At 41.3% G+C, this 17989-nt stretch overlaps 1 protein-coding gene across 1 annotated transcript; it reads right to left on the bottom strand.

Moving 5' to 3' along the window:
* Nucleotides 1-7926: 7926 nt before the first annotated feature.
* Nucleotides 7927-13202, bottom strand: LOC119301493 (annexin D5-like). Its single transcript, XM_037578467.1, has 7 exons — nt 13001-13202; nt 10356-10501; nt 9890-10108; nt 9353-9568; nt 9170-9259; nt 8383-8583; nt 7927-8279 (listed from the first exon to the last, which is right to left on the bottom strand). Exons 1-6 carry the CDS (start codon nt 13074-13076, stop codon nt 8383-8385), a joined length of 948 nt encoding a protein of 315 aa, XP_037434364.1. The 5' UTR covers nt 13077-13202; the 3' UTR covers nt 7927-8279.
* Between the last annotated feature and the right edge of the window lie 4787 nt (nt 13203-17989).

The following is a 17989-nucleotide window of genomic DNA, read 5'->3' as shown; positions in this document are numbered from 1 at the left end:
CCTCCCTCCGCCGCCCCTACTGCGCCGCCGCCCGTCCTCCTCCGCCCGTCCTCCTCCGCCCGTAAGCCCCCCTCCACTCCAAACCCCTGGCCCCTTCTTGTCTCGTCTCTACAGGTAGACCACGTCGGCAAGCGACCAGGACGACGCCCGGAGAGGAGAGGAGGGCCTTCTCCTCACTGTGCAGCCACCGACCTTGTCCTGCTCGAGGAGGAGGAGCGGGAGGGGCGCACCCAGCCACCACAGTCGCCGCAATCAAGGGCTTCTTCCACCTAGACCTCTAAATCCACGGTGCCGTCGTTCAGACACCCAAGGTGAAGGTGCCCCCAACTCCCCTCCTTGTTTCATTCGATCTAGCAGCCATGGATTTGGGTTCCTCAAGGCTGCCTAATTACTCTACCATGTGTTCCTACTACTAGCTCTAGCCATGGATTAGGGGCTAGTGTAGATGCAAAATAAGGTCAAATCCCTCTCGAATTTAGGTCAAATTAGGTTCAAATCCCTCTGAAATTAGTATGTAAAGCTCACTGTTCTGAAGTTCTGATCAGTTCAGTACCTTAGTAAGCAATAACACAAGCTTGCTGCTAGTTCAGTACCTTTTGCTGCTAGTTCCTCAAGGAGTTCTGCTCAAAATTAGCTCAACAAGTTGCATTTGGCTTTTAGAAAGTTGTTTTGGCTTAAGAGGATAAGTTGTTGTATATACTGTCATAAAGTTCAGCAAGAACAGGGCATCAACAGTGCTACTCTAGTATCTAGTCGGGGAGGGACAAAATGGACAGGGCATCACTGTAGCTGTACTGCACAACAAACTATTAGTCTTAGGATTAACACTCCTCATATGAGATGAGAGGATTTTTTTAAATGGCTTTTCCCTCTAGCTAGCTTTAAATGGCATCACTATAGCTGCCAATTCAGATAAACCTGAATTGACTTTTCCAGTGCTGTATTTGTCCCCTCAGATTATTGTAAATTATATGTAGTGAAGCATGCAAATTGGATTTGCTATAGTCAACCTATTAATATTTGTAAGTTTTGAAAATTCAGTTTATTCGGTTACTGAAAATTCAGTTAATTCAGTTAGGCACACAAATTTCAGAACTTTTGTGTGCCCTAGTACTTGGTGTTTGTAGAAAATTCAGTTAATCCATCGAGGTGAGCACTGATGCTACAAAAAGAGAAGACATGTATGAGTTTGGAGAAAGTGCCAATTTGATTTTCAGTTGCTAGCTAGCTGTGATTTATTGTTTGAATTTGGATTCCAGAAATGTTACTGTGTGTTACTATGACCCAACTTTATCTGTACCATAGCATGCTACTATCAGTTATTTTTGAACATCAAATTCAGTCTGTATCTTGCGTTCTTTTTTTGTTCAAAATTTCTCAAACTCTGAATAAATAAAATTATTTGGAAAGAAGCACATGAGTATCAACAATAATTGTTTCTTTCTGCTTGAATGAATGGAGTACAATACAAGTTCAGGAACAAGGGACATTTTTTGCAATTGTGAACTCTCAATGCTCAAGTCTGGAAGTGTTTACAAATTCAAAGAGTTCACATGACTACTGGTCAAATACTCTAGTGTATTTAGTGTAAATCTAGTCTGGAACTAGTAGAGCTCTTGTTGATTTGCAAATTCAGTTTAAATAAAAATTTGGTACATGACTACTGATCATGTATGAAAGATGTTGCTACTGGATGAGCACAAGAACTAATTAGTAGATTTTGATTTTGAATTTTTATGACTAGTGATCAGGTTTCAAATGATTTTGATTTTTTATGATTTTTATGCACATAGGTGAAGCCACTGACTACACTTCAGGTTCTACTCCTGGAACACTGCAGGAATTTTACTTCATAACTGGAGTATTTTGATGATATTGGGGGGTTTTGTCTCCGACCATCGTGTCGTGATGATATTGTGGGGTGTTGTGGGGTTGCAGTTGGGTGGGGGTGGGGTAATGAATTTGCAGGTACCCCGAGAGGCCCTTGAGTTTGCCGGAATGTCGATTAACTTCCGTTCCGGCAAATTCGGGTACTCCATATGTCCTATTTTCAGCAAAGGTCATGCTGAAATTTTCCGTGAATTTTAGCATGACTTTGCTAAAAATAGGACATATGGGGTACTTGCGACTAATGCATGGGCTGGGGTATCTTAGTACTTTGTTAAGTAGGATCAACTGCCCCGCCATTCTTGCTGCATTAAACCATAGGTGGTAATAGAGCCAAGTGATTAGGCCCAACTTAGAATTCTCGTTAGCATCGATAAACCCTAGATGATAAACCCAACATAGGTGGCAATAGAGCCAAGTGATTAGTGCCAAGTGATTAGGCCCAACCTAGGGTGCCTTGGCATCGATAAACCCTAAATGATGAAAACTTAACTTCGCTTCTATAGGGTGCGTCGGTGTCGATGAGAACCTAAATGATGTACGCTTAGGCTTTTAGGGTGCCTCGGCATCGACAAAACCTAAATGATGAAAGCTTAAGCTTTTAGGGTGCCTCGATGTCGACAAACCCTAAATGATAAAACCTTGGCTTTTAGGGTGCCTCAGTGTCGATAAGAACCTAAATGATGAAAGCTTAGACTTTTAGGGTGCCTCAACGTCGACAAACCCTAAATGATAAAAGTTTAGCTTTTAGGATGCCTCGGTGTTGACAAACCCTAAATGATGTAGTTTTGAATTATGAACGTAGGATATGTCATCGTCATCATCGGACGACGAAAGTCTCCCGGCGGAGTGCGACTGGTGCCACGACGATCGAGGTCTGTGCGACATGCCTCACCTGGACGATGATCGGCGCTTCAGCATTAAGCTCGAGGAGACCTTCGAAGTTGAAATGGTACACAATGACGACAAGTGTTATTTTCATAATTAAGCATGACTTCGACTATTTCAACGTGTAATTTTCATCTTTTACAATTCGAGTATAGCTTATCCCATGCCATGCAAGACGCTATGTCTTGGAGAGGATGGATTTTGAAGACCATGAAATTTCTGAAACAAAGAAAATTCACCTAAGGACTCATCACGATGTGCACTTTGAAGTAAATCTATATAATTCTGAGAGCGTAACCCATTTTGGTTGCAAAAATTGGGAAGTATTTTGCAAGATGTATGGTTTTGATGAGGGTATGCTTATCACCATGGATCTTGGTAATCCTGACATCAACCAAGACAATATGGACATTTGGGTCCTTGTTGATACGCCTCCAGTTCTACCGCTACGTGAGTTTCTCAAACATAGTTATTAGCTAATTTATATTGTTTATTTCAAAATAGTTAACAGCTTATTTCCATTGACAGCTTATTTTTATTGTTTAAAGAATGTGCAGGAGATGGTAGACAAAACCCACTACACCGATGGCTCCGAATTAACAACTTACAAGGAGAAAAATCATCTGGTCGGATTTTGTACTGACATTGAGAATTACATTATCCACAAACAAACTCCTCAACATTATGGTAAATATGTGCCACTAGTGCATGTGTTCAACTACCGTAACTACCATGGAGATACTCTGGTAAGATTTTTACTATTACGACATCCGTGCATCTTTTGCATACTTCTAAAACTAGTACATCATTGCTAACTATGAAGTTATTACTATGTTTTTCAACAGATAATCCCAGAGAATTGTGTGCCTCATATGATGTATTAGAAAGGTAGTGTTAATATTTTGAACATACAGCCAGGTCGTCCTACGAATCTCAACTGTCCATACGAGATTTCTAAAAAAAGTGGAGACATGAAAATCAAAGGATGGAAAAAATGTATGGACAGTCGTAAGGAGCTTCTTGGAAGCAAAAGGAAGCGAAGCGCAAGAATTGGAGACAGGATGTTCTCCATTCTTCATAATGGAGAGTCAGGGTCTATATTGTTTTATGCTATTTTAGCTTAAATGGGATATTTAGGTCCTGCCTAATACTGATGATCATGTGCTAAGAACAATTAAGTAGGGTTGGTTCGATGACTATCAAGATAATGATCGTATGACTTGTTATGAATAACGAGTAGAAGTTGTATGATGATGATTAGTAGGACTTGTTAGGATTAGTATTACTTCCGACAAACTCGATACTCGCGGTCTCAAGACTTATAATGTTTTATTTTTGTTCGGTCTTTTGAATTCGGAGACTAATATGATGAATTGTTCGGAGACTAATCTTTTATTATATTCGATGAATCTGCTGTTGTTGTGTGCTACTGTCTATATTCTGTCAAATAATATATTTTGTAACATGTGCAAAAATCAGAAAAGTAAAAAAATAAAACCTAATATTCATACTAATGGCGCATCACTACAGAGTGCACCGTTAGTATGCCAAGTATACTAATGGCGCATCTATCCGCAGTGCGCCATTCGTGTGCCAAAGCACATGGTTAAATATGGCCCCTGGGAGGCACACTAATGACGCATGGTGTTATATACTAATGGCGCATTGGATGGTGCGCCATTAGTATACCAGATATTAATGGCGCACCAATGATGCGCCATTAGTAAAAATTACTAGTGGCGTGCTACTAATGGTGCACCAGTGATGCGCCATTAGTAGGCAAAACCGATGCGCCATTAATAGGACTTTCCTAGTAGTACCGTGTCCAGCAGATTGCCGTTCAGTACTAGCTGAGAGCATAACCCAGAAATAACATTTATCCAAACTTATCAACATGAGATATATAGTTTCAAAGATCTCGACGTGATGAACACAACAATTTAAACGGTTAGTAGTTTGGACACACGGTTCAAGATTTTGTCTCACCAAAGAAAAAGAAATATGAGCGATCAAAGGGATACCCCTTGGGGTTTTGTTTTTTTACCGCTTGGTGATTTCGCTCCCTTCAACGGACCGAATGGCACGATGCTGTGCTCTCACATGTGGGGCAACTGGGCCGGCCCAGTAGTGAGCTCAGACAACACTGGCCCGCTGGATCGGTCTCAGTCCCAATAGCATTTTTCGCGCTAGCGTTTGACTCTCGCTCGATCACTCGACCACTGCCCGAATGATCGATGGTCGACGCTCCGGACGGCGGCGCGCGCGCCAACGGCGAGGCCACCTCCTCCCACTCATCTTCCGGAGAGGAGGACACTCCCCCGGTCGTGCACTGCGGCATCGTCAACGATGGCCAGCCGCTGCCCCGACGCCCCCTGGACGACGCGACGCGCGTCCGTGAGAGATGGTGGCCGCGCCAGACGACGGAGGACGCCGCGCGCCGCCTGGTGGCGTGGACAAGGGACGGCGGCTCCGTCCGCGCGCTGCTCGTCGTGTCGGTGAGCCTCCGCTTTCATAAGCCCAAGGACACCATGATTTGGATCGCGCCAGCAACTATAACATCATTGACCCCCCGCAGGTTGGATCCATGGCCTCCGTGCCGCTGACTGTCCTCCTAATCTTCACATTCCTCCTCGCGGCGGCGACGACGACCGCCATCATCACTTCGATCGTAATGTCCCTGGCTGCCGCCGGAGGATTCATGTCTGTGCTGTTCGCTTTCGCGGCGGCGATGTACATCGGGGCAGTGTCAGTCGCCATCATTGTTATTTCAGCAACGACCGTGGCAACAGTCGTTGCCATCACGATTGCCAGTGGTACGTCTAACGTTTCATCACTCTTGCTTGAAACGCTTCTTGTTTTTTGGGTGGTCCTCGACCTCTCTTTTTGCGAAAAAGATCTAGATATGTTATAAGAGTTCATCATAAGTATAAAGCACCTCAAATCAATATTCGGTACTCCCTCTGTCCCATATACTAGTGTAAAAAACGTTCTTATATTATGGGACGAAAGGGAGTAGGTTAAGCTGGTAACAACGTGTTGTCATTTGGTTGTTCGTTCCGAAATGGTAATCAGATGTTCACCTTCAACAATGAAGTAGTGGTTAAAAGTATTGTCTGAAAAACACGTTAGCAACAGACACCAGGTCAAGTACAAACTGGGATGTGGTAGGCATGAATATGGTTCTTCAAATAGGAACATGAGCAAAGAGTAATAGGGCGTTAACACAGTTTCGCCCATGACCCGCGGATTTTTCTTTTTAGAATGGTGTTCGAACTGAAACCAGAGCTCTTCAGACATATTTTGCTTATTATCAATGACCCAGAAACATGTGCACAGCTAAATGCAGAACGTTAATCAAGCATATTTGCAGTAATCCGTCTGACCATGCATACCATTGCAGGTTGGGTCGCGTTCTTCTGGATTCTTTGGTTTTCTGCTAAGAGATGCATGGGCCTTGCTTAGTTCTAAGAGATCAGTAGGCACGACAAACTAGCGATCAGATCTACGCCTGTATGTATAAGATGGATAAATCATTGCAATGATGTGAACCATGTGAAGCTAGGCATCTAGCTAGCTATAGCGATGTGAATAATAGGTTGCTCTTTCTTTACAACAGCGTAGACCAGGGATTCATGTAAAGTTCGTCCTGGCCTGTATTTGAATCCGAGCTGCTCCCTCACAAACAGTAAAATCCAAAAAATAGTAAAAAAGATTAAAAAATCTGAATCTTTTTTGTGATAAACATTGATGAAAGTTTTAACTTCCTGAAATTTTTTGTGATGAAATGACATTCGTGTAGGCTGTCCAAAAAAACAAAATCAATGCTCCGAAAAACCTATTGTTGGAAGCATTTTGGAGCATCGAATTTGTTCTTTTTGTCCAGACTTCCACCAATGTTATTTCATCACAAAAGTTTGAAAAAAGTTAAAACTTTCATCAATGTTTATCACAAAAAAATAAATTGTTTTTAGTTTTTTTTCAGATTTTACTGTTTAACAGGGAGCATGTGAGCTTAGGATCAAAAGAGCACTTTCGGTCCTGGCATATGGTTTTGTTGTTAGTTTTCAGTCTATGACCGACAATCCACTTCTAAGCCCATGCTTAGCTGCACCCGCGCTGATGAAAAAAATCAAAACAAATACTAGAAAAATTCCAAAAACAAATCGGGGTGACCCCGATTTGTCTTTTTTGCCGAGAGTTGCTCAGATGTTCAAATAAGTTGAAAATTAGAGCGGACCTCACACATCAATTTATCTACCACACAAAAAAATTGAAATTTTTTTAGCATTTGTTTTGATTTTTTTTCTGACCGAATGCAAATGAGTCTAGGCACCGAAACACCGCAAGTAAGGCAGAGTATATTCAATCTCAGCTCTTTTATGGTACCACAACCCCCAACAATGCCGGGTTGCATAGGTTTTGCATGGTAATATGTAGCCAAAAGTATACTACAGATTAAGTTTTAAATTTGGATATATGCCAGGGTCTCCAAATCTTCAGTCTCAAAGCAAAGACTTCACGATAAGATGGCACCAGAATGCTTTGAGAGTGAGGCCTATCTACTGTCAAACTCTTTTGTGTGTGTATCCTCCACAGCGCACATCGATGTGCCCCACGTTCTTTCGACAGTGTTACCATCAAGGCACACCTTACGACGCCTCGACGACAAAAAACAACTGACGGTTGCAGGTGTGCATTACGTTAGCCAAGGGATGTGCCAAGATATCCAGGGTCTAACACTGCAGCAGTGCAACACCAGCGGTCCAGAACACCATCGACACGTATAACTTTCATAATTTTTCACAATATATAGATGTAATTTTTATTAAGTTCTGAAAAGAAGGATCACATATACCAGGTCTGAAATTTTAATGTGTACTCCCTCCATCCGGAAAAGCTTGTCCCAAGCTTGTCCATCAAATAGATGTATTTAGCATTAACTTAATGTTAGTATATCCATTTGAGGGACAGGTTTTTCTGGACGGAGGGAGTATCAGAATTCAGAACCAGAGGTAAAACCTATTTTCTGCATATGAAACACCTACCCCTCAAAAAAGGAAACACCCAAGGATCCTGTTAGTACCTTTTTTTTCCGTAACCAGGATCATGTTACTTGGCACAACAGAAGTACATAATGCAACAACTGCAAAAGAAAAGAAAAAACCTGGATGTACGCCACTCCTTTTTCTCAATAAAGTTAAATAACAGTGAACTTCAGTGAAAGCAGTAAAGCCAAATACAATCATCAAACCAACTGCACTGATAACACATGCCATGAAAGATGGAACCAGCGGCAGCCACTGCACTAGAGTCCCCAGATCCAAATAATATATACACACATTTTAGGCAAGCATAAACCAAGAGAAAGCAGAAATAGTTGTCAGGGAAGCTCCAGAACACAGTGATGACGACGTCATACATTTTGGCCAGGTAGAGTCACTGTGCTTAGGCCTTTAGGGTAAAGTAATGCAACAGAGCAGCGTGTACGGTCGAGGAAACATAGCCTGAGAAATGCGAAGGGTGGAGAAAAACACAAGATCAATATGAGCACTGCCATCTTAATATGTAAGCGGGTACTTTAAAGACAGTAGCACCAGTGAACATTACCTAATGGCTACCAACAAGAGAAAGCAGGAACGTCCGATAACCGCCTGATGTTTCGGAATGGATAGCATCAGCTAACGGCTTTTTGTATTTCTTGTAATATTCTGCCTTGATATACTGCATATCAATCTCAGTCCTTGTCACCACAACCCTTACAAGTGTCTTGTCATCAGTACCTAGACCTTTCATGGACTTCCTCAACACCTGAATTAACATTGTTCAGAAAAAAAAATGACAAGTACCAAAGAAAGAGAACAGAGTCAGAGATAAACAAAATAGAAGCGAGGTCCTGATAAGGGATTTAATAAAGATGTCATAATTTATATGGTTATCGGTCAATTCAAATGTAGGAGTCCTAGTAGCATATTCCCATAATGATACTAGTGTTCAGACTGGATACTAAATACCGCTAGCACAGTTACGGATTATAGTGGGAAGTTAGGTACAGGTACCAAAGCAATCAAGTCATTGTCTATTCGAAAGTATTTATAGAATATTAGAATATATCACATCAGGATTGTAACTAGATATTCACTGAAAATAGGAAACGTGAAAACAAAGTAAACAAGGAAATTCAAGAGTCAAATCCTGCAGGCTTTATGCACAGCATACGATGGGGCAATCAGAAACTAAGAAATAATAGTGTGGCATGAAAAGGTTAAACTATTGTAATTCATGCTCTGTACAAAAACACCACTTTATCAAAAACACGAAAGCTTGGCTGCTTGCCTCTTGATATCAAATAAAGAAGTTTACATATTCTTTTTGGAGGACAGAACGGGTGAGATACCTTAGCAAAATACTTCGCTGGATTCTCAGCACATCTGAGGATAGTTAACAGAGCAACTTCAAAGTTTCCAGATGTTTCATTCTTCACAACCTACCATCAGTGAGGGAAACTCACTATTACAATCCAGGAGAGCACCAAAATGTATGTGGGAAGGGAAAACTGAACAGAAGTGTTACAGGTTACCTTCTGTAACGACCGATCATACATGTGATGGTAAGCAGAAGCAACAGCTGCCATGTGTGCCCAGCTGCGTTCAGTGAAGATGCGGATGAAGGTTTTCTCATCTGTGCCCAGCTTTTTCTCACCAGCTTTGTAGAGGTCCTTCGCATCATGTGTCACTATAGTGGGATCAACCTCCGGGCCTTCGTAGCGTGGAATGCCAACATAGGCTAGTAAGATCTGAAATACACATCATATCATTCATTAGCACAAAAATGTACAATTTGGACAGGTGTACCCAAACAGTATACGTGTCTAAACTGTAAGGAAGACCATGCAGCAGATCACCTTGACATCAACATATAATAAAGCGAAAGTACAAAATGGTATCAACATAGCATTTCACTAGTAACTGCAGTATGCCCGAGAAGAACACAGCAAAATTCTGTGTTTCAAGAAATGATATGTACAAGCACAAGTCCTGAATAGAGAAGTAAGCAATGCAAATAGCTTTCAACTGCCATGCATCAGATGAAGAAGTTACAAATTAAGAAATGAAACCTTCTGATGATCGCCGGATGTTTGCTGACTAATGTCATGCTCAAGATAAGTACCAAACTTTGCATAATATGTCTGTTTCATTATTTGCAGCTGTGATGGTGTCCTGGAACAAATTATATCAGTAGCTGCTTTCAGATCAAGACTTTCAGCACTTAGAGCTTCTTTCAGAACAGTCGCATCACGTCCAGCAGGATCAAGAATCCAGAGCGACAGTGCTTTCTGGAATCATATACCACAAGGTTAGCCGTATACCCATATCTACCACAACAATATTTTGAGTAATTCAACTATACTGAGGACTGGCATAACATAGACTTGGTTAAGAAATATAGAACTAACCTATGCAAATCCATACTTTTACTCGGTGAATACTGGTACAATTAATTAAGCATACCTCTTCAGCCAGTATAGCTGTGCAATAGTTTGATTTATCATGCAATAAAGATTTTTCTACAATTTTCCATACCTTGTGGTTTCCACTGAGTTCAGACGATATACGACGTGAAAGTTCCTCAGAATACATAGTTTTGTATTCCTGTTGAATGTATCCACGTTGCATTGAGTCACGGTGAGCAAGTATATTTGAAACTGTTGTAGTATCACAGCCAAACCCTGTAAGACCAACAACCAAGTGAAAAAAAATCATAATCAGGATGCAAAGGATTAATTACTTTTAAAGAAGACATATAATGAAGGTTGATTGAATAAATAACGAATCTTATAATTTCAAGTAGAAACATAAAATTGTGCAAAGAAGTAATTTGCTGAAGCATCTTTTTTAGTAATTCTCACTTGATCACAGCCATCAGGAATTACTAGACCATATATATTACTCCTACCCTATCTAAGAATAACTTAGTTTACAGAAACAATAACATTGGTGGTACCGCAGAAACAAACTTCAGTTCATAACTTCATATTGATAAACCGTAATGGTCACTAAATGGAAAATGATGCATTTGCCTTCTCAAATGTATGGTACTAGGGAGCGCGACTCAAATATCATGGTAATAAGGAGTACAACTCGACTAGTCATGGTACTTGGGGCCAAAACCCAAATAGTTACAACTCTACTGCTACAGAAACTACTATGGCACCATTATGTCACAGGTCGTCCATAACAATAAATTCTTAAAAGACCTTGGTCAGATGCTGAGCCCTTCTTTTTTACTATGAGATCCTGAGCCTTTTCTTGGAGCACTTAGCAGTTGACAATTTTCAATTCTAAGCTGTACTGAACACATAGGAGGGCCGAAGCACAACTGTGGGCGAGAGCAGGGGCGGTTGGCCATGCGGTGCTTCTTCCGGCAGCGCCTACTCCCTCCGTCCATGAATAAGTGTACATCTAGGTTTTGTCCTAAGTCAAAGTTTTAAAACTTTGACCAATTTTATAGGGAAATGTAGCAGCATTTATGACACTAAATTAGTATCGCTAGATTCGTTTTGAAATGTACTTTCATAATATATCAATTTGATGTCATATATGCTACTACTCTTTTCTATAAAGTTGGTCAAAAATTTAAATCTTTGACTTAGAACAAAAGCTAGATGTACACTTATTCGCGGACGGAGGGAGTAGCTCTTAGGGGTACGGCGCTGTATACTCTCAGGTCTTGCCCTTCGTTGGCCTTGTACACAACTTTCCTTTTCTATCAATGCATGAAGACACAATACTTTTTGCGTTTTCTCGAAGTTGGAAACTGTTGGGGTGGTTGAAGGGAGGAGAATCATGAATGGAAGGGAAAAGAAGGAAATACATAATAATAAAAGAAAAGGAAATCAGGAGACGATATATCAATTTGTGAACCAGAATACCAGTAATCACAACCCTAGCCGCCACTCCTTAACATCCTAGCAGTTTTCACCAGTGAATCATCGCTCACCCAGCTCTAAGGTTGGGGGAGGCTGATTTTTACAAATACATATATATATAGGTGCCGTTGTTCATTTTCTCGGTTATAGCGGAGACAAAATCAGCCAGCATAATAATTGTCCTCCTTTGCCTTCGATATGGCGGCCTTGCCTCCAGCGTCGATCGAGATGTGGGGTTTCTGTCACGTCGATCTGGGGTTCCAGAAACGTGGTTTGGTCAACCATGGCACTATGGCAGGACTTCACTTCAGCTCCTTTGGACTTGACGGATCTTTCATGTGGATCCCGACTTTCGGGAGCAGTGACAAGACAACGGATCCTCTCCTTGCCAAGCTCGGGGTGATGCCGCGGCCCATGTGCAAAGACTGTTTTCCTGGTTCTGCCCCACACGGCTGACTACTTTCGTGGCGGATTTTAACGGACTTTGTGTCCTATTCCGGCTAGAGAAGGGATTCAAGAGTTTTGGTTTTCTGAAGAGGAAGACTTTCATTGGTCTGTTTGGTTTTAGTTTTATATTTTCTGTGTTTGTTGTGAATCTTTGTGTCAAAATTACTCTGTCGGTCTTCCAGATAGAGAATTTTCCAAGTCTTGTAATTTGTTTGGCAACCGTTGTTTTGCCTGGTTTAAGCTACAGGATTCTCATAAAAAAGAATATAAGTAATCACAATTATTGTACAGGTCATCAGCCCATAAATATCGCCTAAGTTCAGATTCTTATTTTTATGAACCATTAAATTGTAAAAAGAATTCTATCAGTCTTGGGATAGTTTAATTATCGGGTAACCGGCAATTAAACGGTTTTGCACTTTGGCCAGAAGAACAGTCGGTCTCTCTGAGACAGAACTCGTCCTCCTTGACCTCATATCAGTCCACTTGGCTCCAAATTAAATTCAGAGCAGGTCAAGAAACAGGTCCTCAGTCGATGCAATACTGCAGTTACCATCACTCACCCGACCATGCTCCATTCTAACCTCCACGTATCTGAACATCTGACCCTCTAAAGTCTCATAATAACAAATCCACATCAACCAGAATTATTCATAGCAATTTGACATGCAAAATGAATCTAAGGGGTCGGCACCCCTTTTGACCACTGACTTCAATCCGCGCAGCCGGAATAGCAATTTCTACCTGGAACGTTCCTCCAGCTCGTCAGCTCACCCTAATCTCCGACCGAATCGGTCCAAAAAAAGCGGGATTGAGAGGGGGGAAATCGGAGGGGAAAGGCAAGGCGCGGACCTTTGAAGGCCTTGTGGAGGTCGATGGCGTCCTGGCGGGGGTTAGGGGGCGCCGGCGGCAAGGTGAGGCTCGCCATTGCCGACCGAGTTCGATGCGCGCTTCCGCCTCCGGCGATTCGATTGGATTGGATTCGATATGGTTGATACGGGAGCAAATGAATGGAATTGCAAACGGACGGTGACGCGCTTTCAGGTTTTCTTTCTTTTTTAGAAGTCTTCTCCGGAAGTGGGGAGCGGTGGACCAGGTCTAGCTGTTTTGGATGGCCCCGCTCAACCATCGCCATTCGGAACGGAGGGACGGCTCAGCGGTCTATCTCCACGTGGCGTACCAGGCAGCTGATGGACCGTGTCAATTGACCTCCACGTCTCGGGAACGACAAATACGCCTCCTTCCATTCTCCAATCACGATGCCCCTCAAACGTGCACAGATTGTTTCAGTGTTCGGCTATGTTTGTTTCGACCCCTCACATTTTGACAGCTATAGCCTTCAATCTGAACCCCTACTTTCAAGCATTTCAAAGAATACATTGTGTGTGACATCATAAAAGCACTCCTCACATTTTCTGTCACACAGTATAGCCTCCAATTTGAACCCCTACTTTCACACCAGAATCAAAAACTCGAGGACGGTCGCACAGGTGCTAGTCAACGAGCGTTGGGCTGGGGAGGTCGAGCCAGACACCTCTTTTGGGGTGCAAATGGTTTGATCTAAGGCACGTGATAGCTACGGTTCAGAGAGATGTCGAGGCAGATGATAGGTTTGCTTGGCCCGCAGCTAGCTCGGGTCTATTCCGCCAAGTCCATATATGCTGGGCTTTGCAGTGGCCTGGTACGATCACCGAATGCTACTTGCATTTGGTGTAGCTGGGCTCCACTCAAGTGCAAAATCTTTACGTGATAGAAGGGCTCGCCATGGCTTGCAGGACCACTCTTCAGCGTGCTACACCTGTTTACAGGAAGAGGATAACATTAATCATATACTCGCGCAATGCGTCTACGCGGGTGAGTCTGGCACACCTGCTTCGATAAACTTCAGCTCAATGTCCTTTGTCCAGAGGTCACGAATACCTTCATTGATTGGTGTCTCACAAGTAGACGGTGCTTTCAGGTCCAGAACAAGCGAGGCTTCGACTCTTTGGTTATCGGAATCGCCTGGTCGCTATGGAAACAAAGGAATGCCAGAGTGTTCCATCGAGATGATCAAGTCAGGAGACCTTCACCCCTAGTGCAGTTCATCCTCGATGAAATCAGGGATTGGAAGTAGGCAGGACTCGGTGTAGGTGTGGTCTAGATCGTTTTGTGAGAGATTAGCTTATACTAATTGTGTTGGTGTGGGTGTGCCGACAATTGATGTTCGCGTCGACCATGGGTCTCTTGTAAATTTCTTGCTCTCTACTATAAAAATATGGCACACCATTTGCGTACTCTAAAAAACTTTCAAGCATTTCAAAGAATACATTGTGTGTGACATCATGAGAGCACGTCTGCGATACGTTGCACATGATACAACGGCAACCAAGCATGCCAATGATGCAATAATGTCATTAGGTACTCAAGATCCTCTAGCTCGATCAAGGAGGAGGTAAAGAGGATACTAAGCATGTGTTGTTTCTGTGCCAAAAGGATAAAGAAGTGTGGAAAAAGTGGGGCTATACGAAGTGGTTAAAAAAGTTGCGCTGTGGACCGAGCGGGAGAGGCAGCCCTGAAAGCATTACTCCTTATGCCTGATCAATAACTACCTACTTTGGTTTCCCAAAATGCACATGAGCTGATTGCTATAACCGCGTGGTATTTATGGTAGAATAAATGGAAGCTAGTTCATGAGGGAAAATCACAAGAGGCATTCCAAACCTTGATTGGGATTCGGGCTATAACAGTAAATTATGTAAATGCCTACTCACTGAAGGCAAAGAGGAAGGATGAAGGATGGACCAAGCCCCCCAGGGGATTTGTTTAATTGAATGTGGACGCCTCTTTTGATCATGGTCAGCTTGAAGGAAATATGCCCTAGAGGCAATAATAAAGTTATTATTTTATATTTCCTTACTCATGATAAAGGTTCATTATTCATGCTAGAATTGTATTGATCGGAAACTTAAATGCATGTGTGAATACATAAACAAATACCATGTCCCTAGTGAGCCTCTAATAGACTAGCTCGTTGATCAAAGATGGTTAAGGTTTCCTAACCATGGACATGTGTTGTCATTTGATAACGGGATCACATCATTATGAGAATGATATGATGGATAAGACCCATCCATTAGCTTAGCATAATGATCGTTCAGTTTATTGTTATTGCTTTCTTCATGTCAAATACATATTCCTTCGACTATGAGATTATGCAACTCCCGGATACCGGAGGAATACCTTGTGTGCTATCAAACATCACAACATAACTGGGTGATCATAAAGATGCTCTAAAGGTATCTCCGAAGGTGTTTGTTGAGTTGGCATAGATCAAGATTAGGATTTGTCACTCCGAGTTTCGGAGAGGTATCTCTGGGCTCTCTCGGTAATACACATCACTAGATCATTGACTACGCGCGTTGCTGCGCACGTCTATTTATACAACTAGATGATGCCCCGCACATTGTTGCGGAAATGTTTGCAATATTTCAATGAGATTTTGATTATATGGAACATGAATTCTTGAAACAATAGTTTCTGAAAGTATATAAGAATTAAATGTAAATAGCATAATAAAATGGAATTTTACATGCATGCATGTTGTAGTGGATTTTTAATATGCATAGTTGCATGTTGAGGTGGGCCTTTTCTTATGCATGTTGAATGATGAGGTGACATGCTTGCATGTTGAGAGAAATACCTTAGTGGGGGCTAGCTATTTAGATATTTTTTGCTGCAGCTATGTTGCGCGAATTTAAACCTTTTAGGCCGTAGTTTCTTTCCTGCTTTCATTTTGCTCTGTTCTGCCACTCTCGGGTAGGCCCGATTGCTTGTAACAGTCTCTGTTGACTCGCGTTGTACCCCGTTTCTAATAAAACTAGATAATGCCCGCACGTTGTTGCGGAAATGTTTGCAATATTTCAATGAGATTTTGATTATATGGAACATGAATTCTTAAAACAATAGTTTTTGAAAGTATATAAGAATTAAATGTAAATAGCATAATAAAATAGAATTTTACATGCATGCATGTTGTAGTGGATTTTTAATATGCATAGTTGCATGTTGAGGTGGGCCTTTTCTTATGCATATTGAATGATGAGGTGGCATGCTTGCATGCTAAGAGAAATACCTTAGTGGGGGCTAGCTATTTAGATATAGAAGATATATAATTATAAGAAACTTTGTAAATAAATGGCAACATAGAACCCACTAAATTTGCATAAACATATATTATTCAGAACTTAAGGGAAAATCTCGAGAATCACAGATACTGGTATGATTACATACACAACAATGTTCGTAGTAATTACAACTAATCCGAACTGCCAAGACAAGCAGCAGGAAAAAAACATGTATGGCTCTGTAATATTCCAGTTATCCAAAGGAAAAAATGTATGGGCATGCATAACATGGATTCTGGAATAAGATCACAAATGGTGATCAAAAGCTTAGTGCAACAGAAGCAGGGGATCTATAAGAGGAAAATTTCCCTCCTATTTCCTTGACGAAGGAAATTAAATTTAGCGAGTGTACTTTGTTTCCTTATTTAGCATCCTCTGGGTAAAAATTTCTATCGAATTAGTTGACCATAATGCACTCCCAAAAAAAACGAAACTTCACTGTATAGTGGTTCAAGAAGGCAAAGATTTCTATATTATAAATTAAAAAATAGTATTATCAGCGAGCTATAAACCAATATAAAATATATATAGAACATCTATCAAAGCACATTTTCATCAGTGTTACAAGTAAATTAGGAAGTCACGTGAAATACCAATGCAATAAATAAGCTAATAAAGGAATGGCATGTGAGTGGAGAAATCATTACTGTGATGCACTGATAATAGACGACAAATTTATTTTTTCTAACAGCAAACAACGTATATACATGTAATCATGGTGTGATTGGCAAGCCATATATGTTTTAAGGCTTATCTTACAGCAAATGTGATACACAAAAATTGTAATAATCAAATGGTAAAAATAGGAAAGCCCCCGGTAAAATTCAAGAATCAAGACAGAATCTTTGTAAGGTACAAATATCATGACCACATAAGATGTTCTGGCTCAAACACTTACATAGATAACATTCAAGTATAAATTGAATAAGGTTGATGCTTACGAACTAAATACATATCAAGAATCCTTACATAAAAATCAATTTGGGGTTGAGCAGCTGCATCCACCTGAATGTCTACATCCAGTGAGTGTGAGTTGCCAACGAAGGGCTCTGGACACGAATTGCCAATATTTAAGAGTGAGCTGAAGCAGAACAAAACAATTAATCCTACCAAATAATTCAAAATGAAATCTCAAATTTAGGAACGATCATGGTCTTAGTCTTTTGAACAATCGTAAGCTACCAGATATGTACTTTACATCTATGCAACAATAGGATGATTTGGGTTTAAAAAATAACTGTAGTTTAGTGAACAACTGAAAAACTTTGCTCGCTAGTACTATACCATGTGAGATAGTTAAAGTAGATTGTAGAGTTTTATGATTTGAGTGTAGTTGGCTAGTAGTCATGCTGGTTTCAGGGGCTAAGTGGCAGATAGATTGGAGTGCTCCAGTTTATTGACTTCATCTTGGGAGGCTCACTGGTTCGAGAAGACATGATCAAATATGTTTATTGATTGCATGCATTGCTGGCATCCATGGGATCCCAATGACCAGAGCTGACCAAGAAACTCTTGAACCTGAGATAGCAAATTAACCATTGATTACATTGCGCATGTGATAGGATTAAAAATGTGATTCTAATTGTCTTACCAGTATCACTTCCTAGACTTATGATGTGTGCATCGTAGGACGATGTGATTAAATGGAGCGGAGACACGGGTGCGACCGTGGTGG

The sequence above is a fragment of the Triticum dicoccoides genome, chromosome 5A (assembly GCF_002162155.2).
Source record: "Triticum dicoccoides isolate Atlit2015 ecotype Zavitan chromosome 5A, WEW_v2.0, whole genome shotgun sequence".
Classification (NCBI taxonomy): Eukaryota; Viridiplantae; Streptophyta; class Magnoliopsida; order Poales; family Poaceae; genus Triticum; species Triticum dicoccoides.
This window is presented reverse-complemented; position numbering and strand designations above follow the sequence as displayed.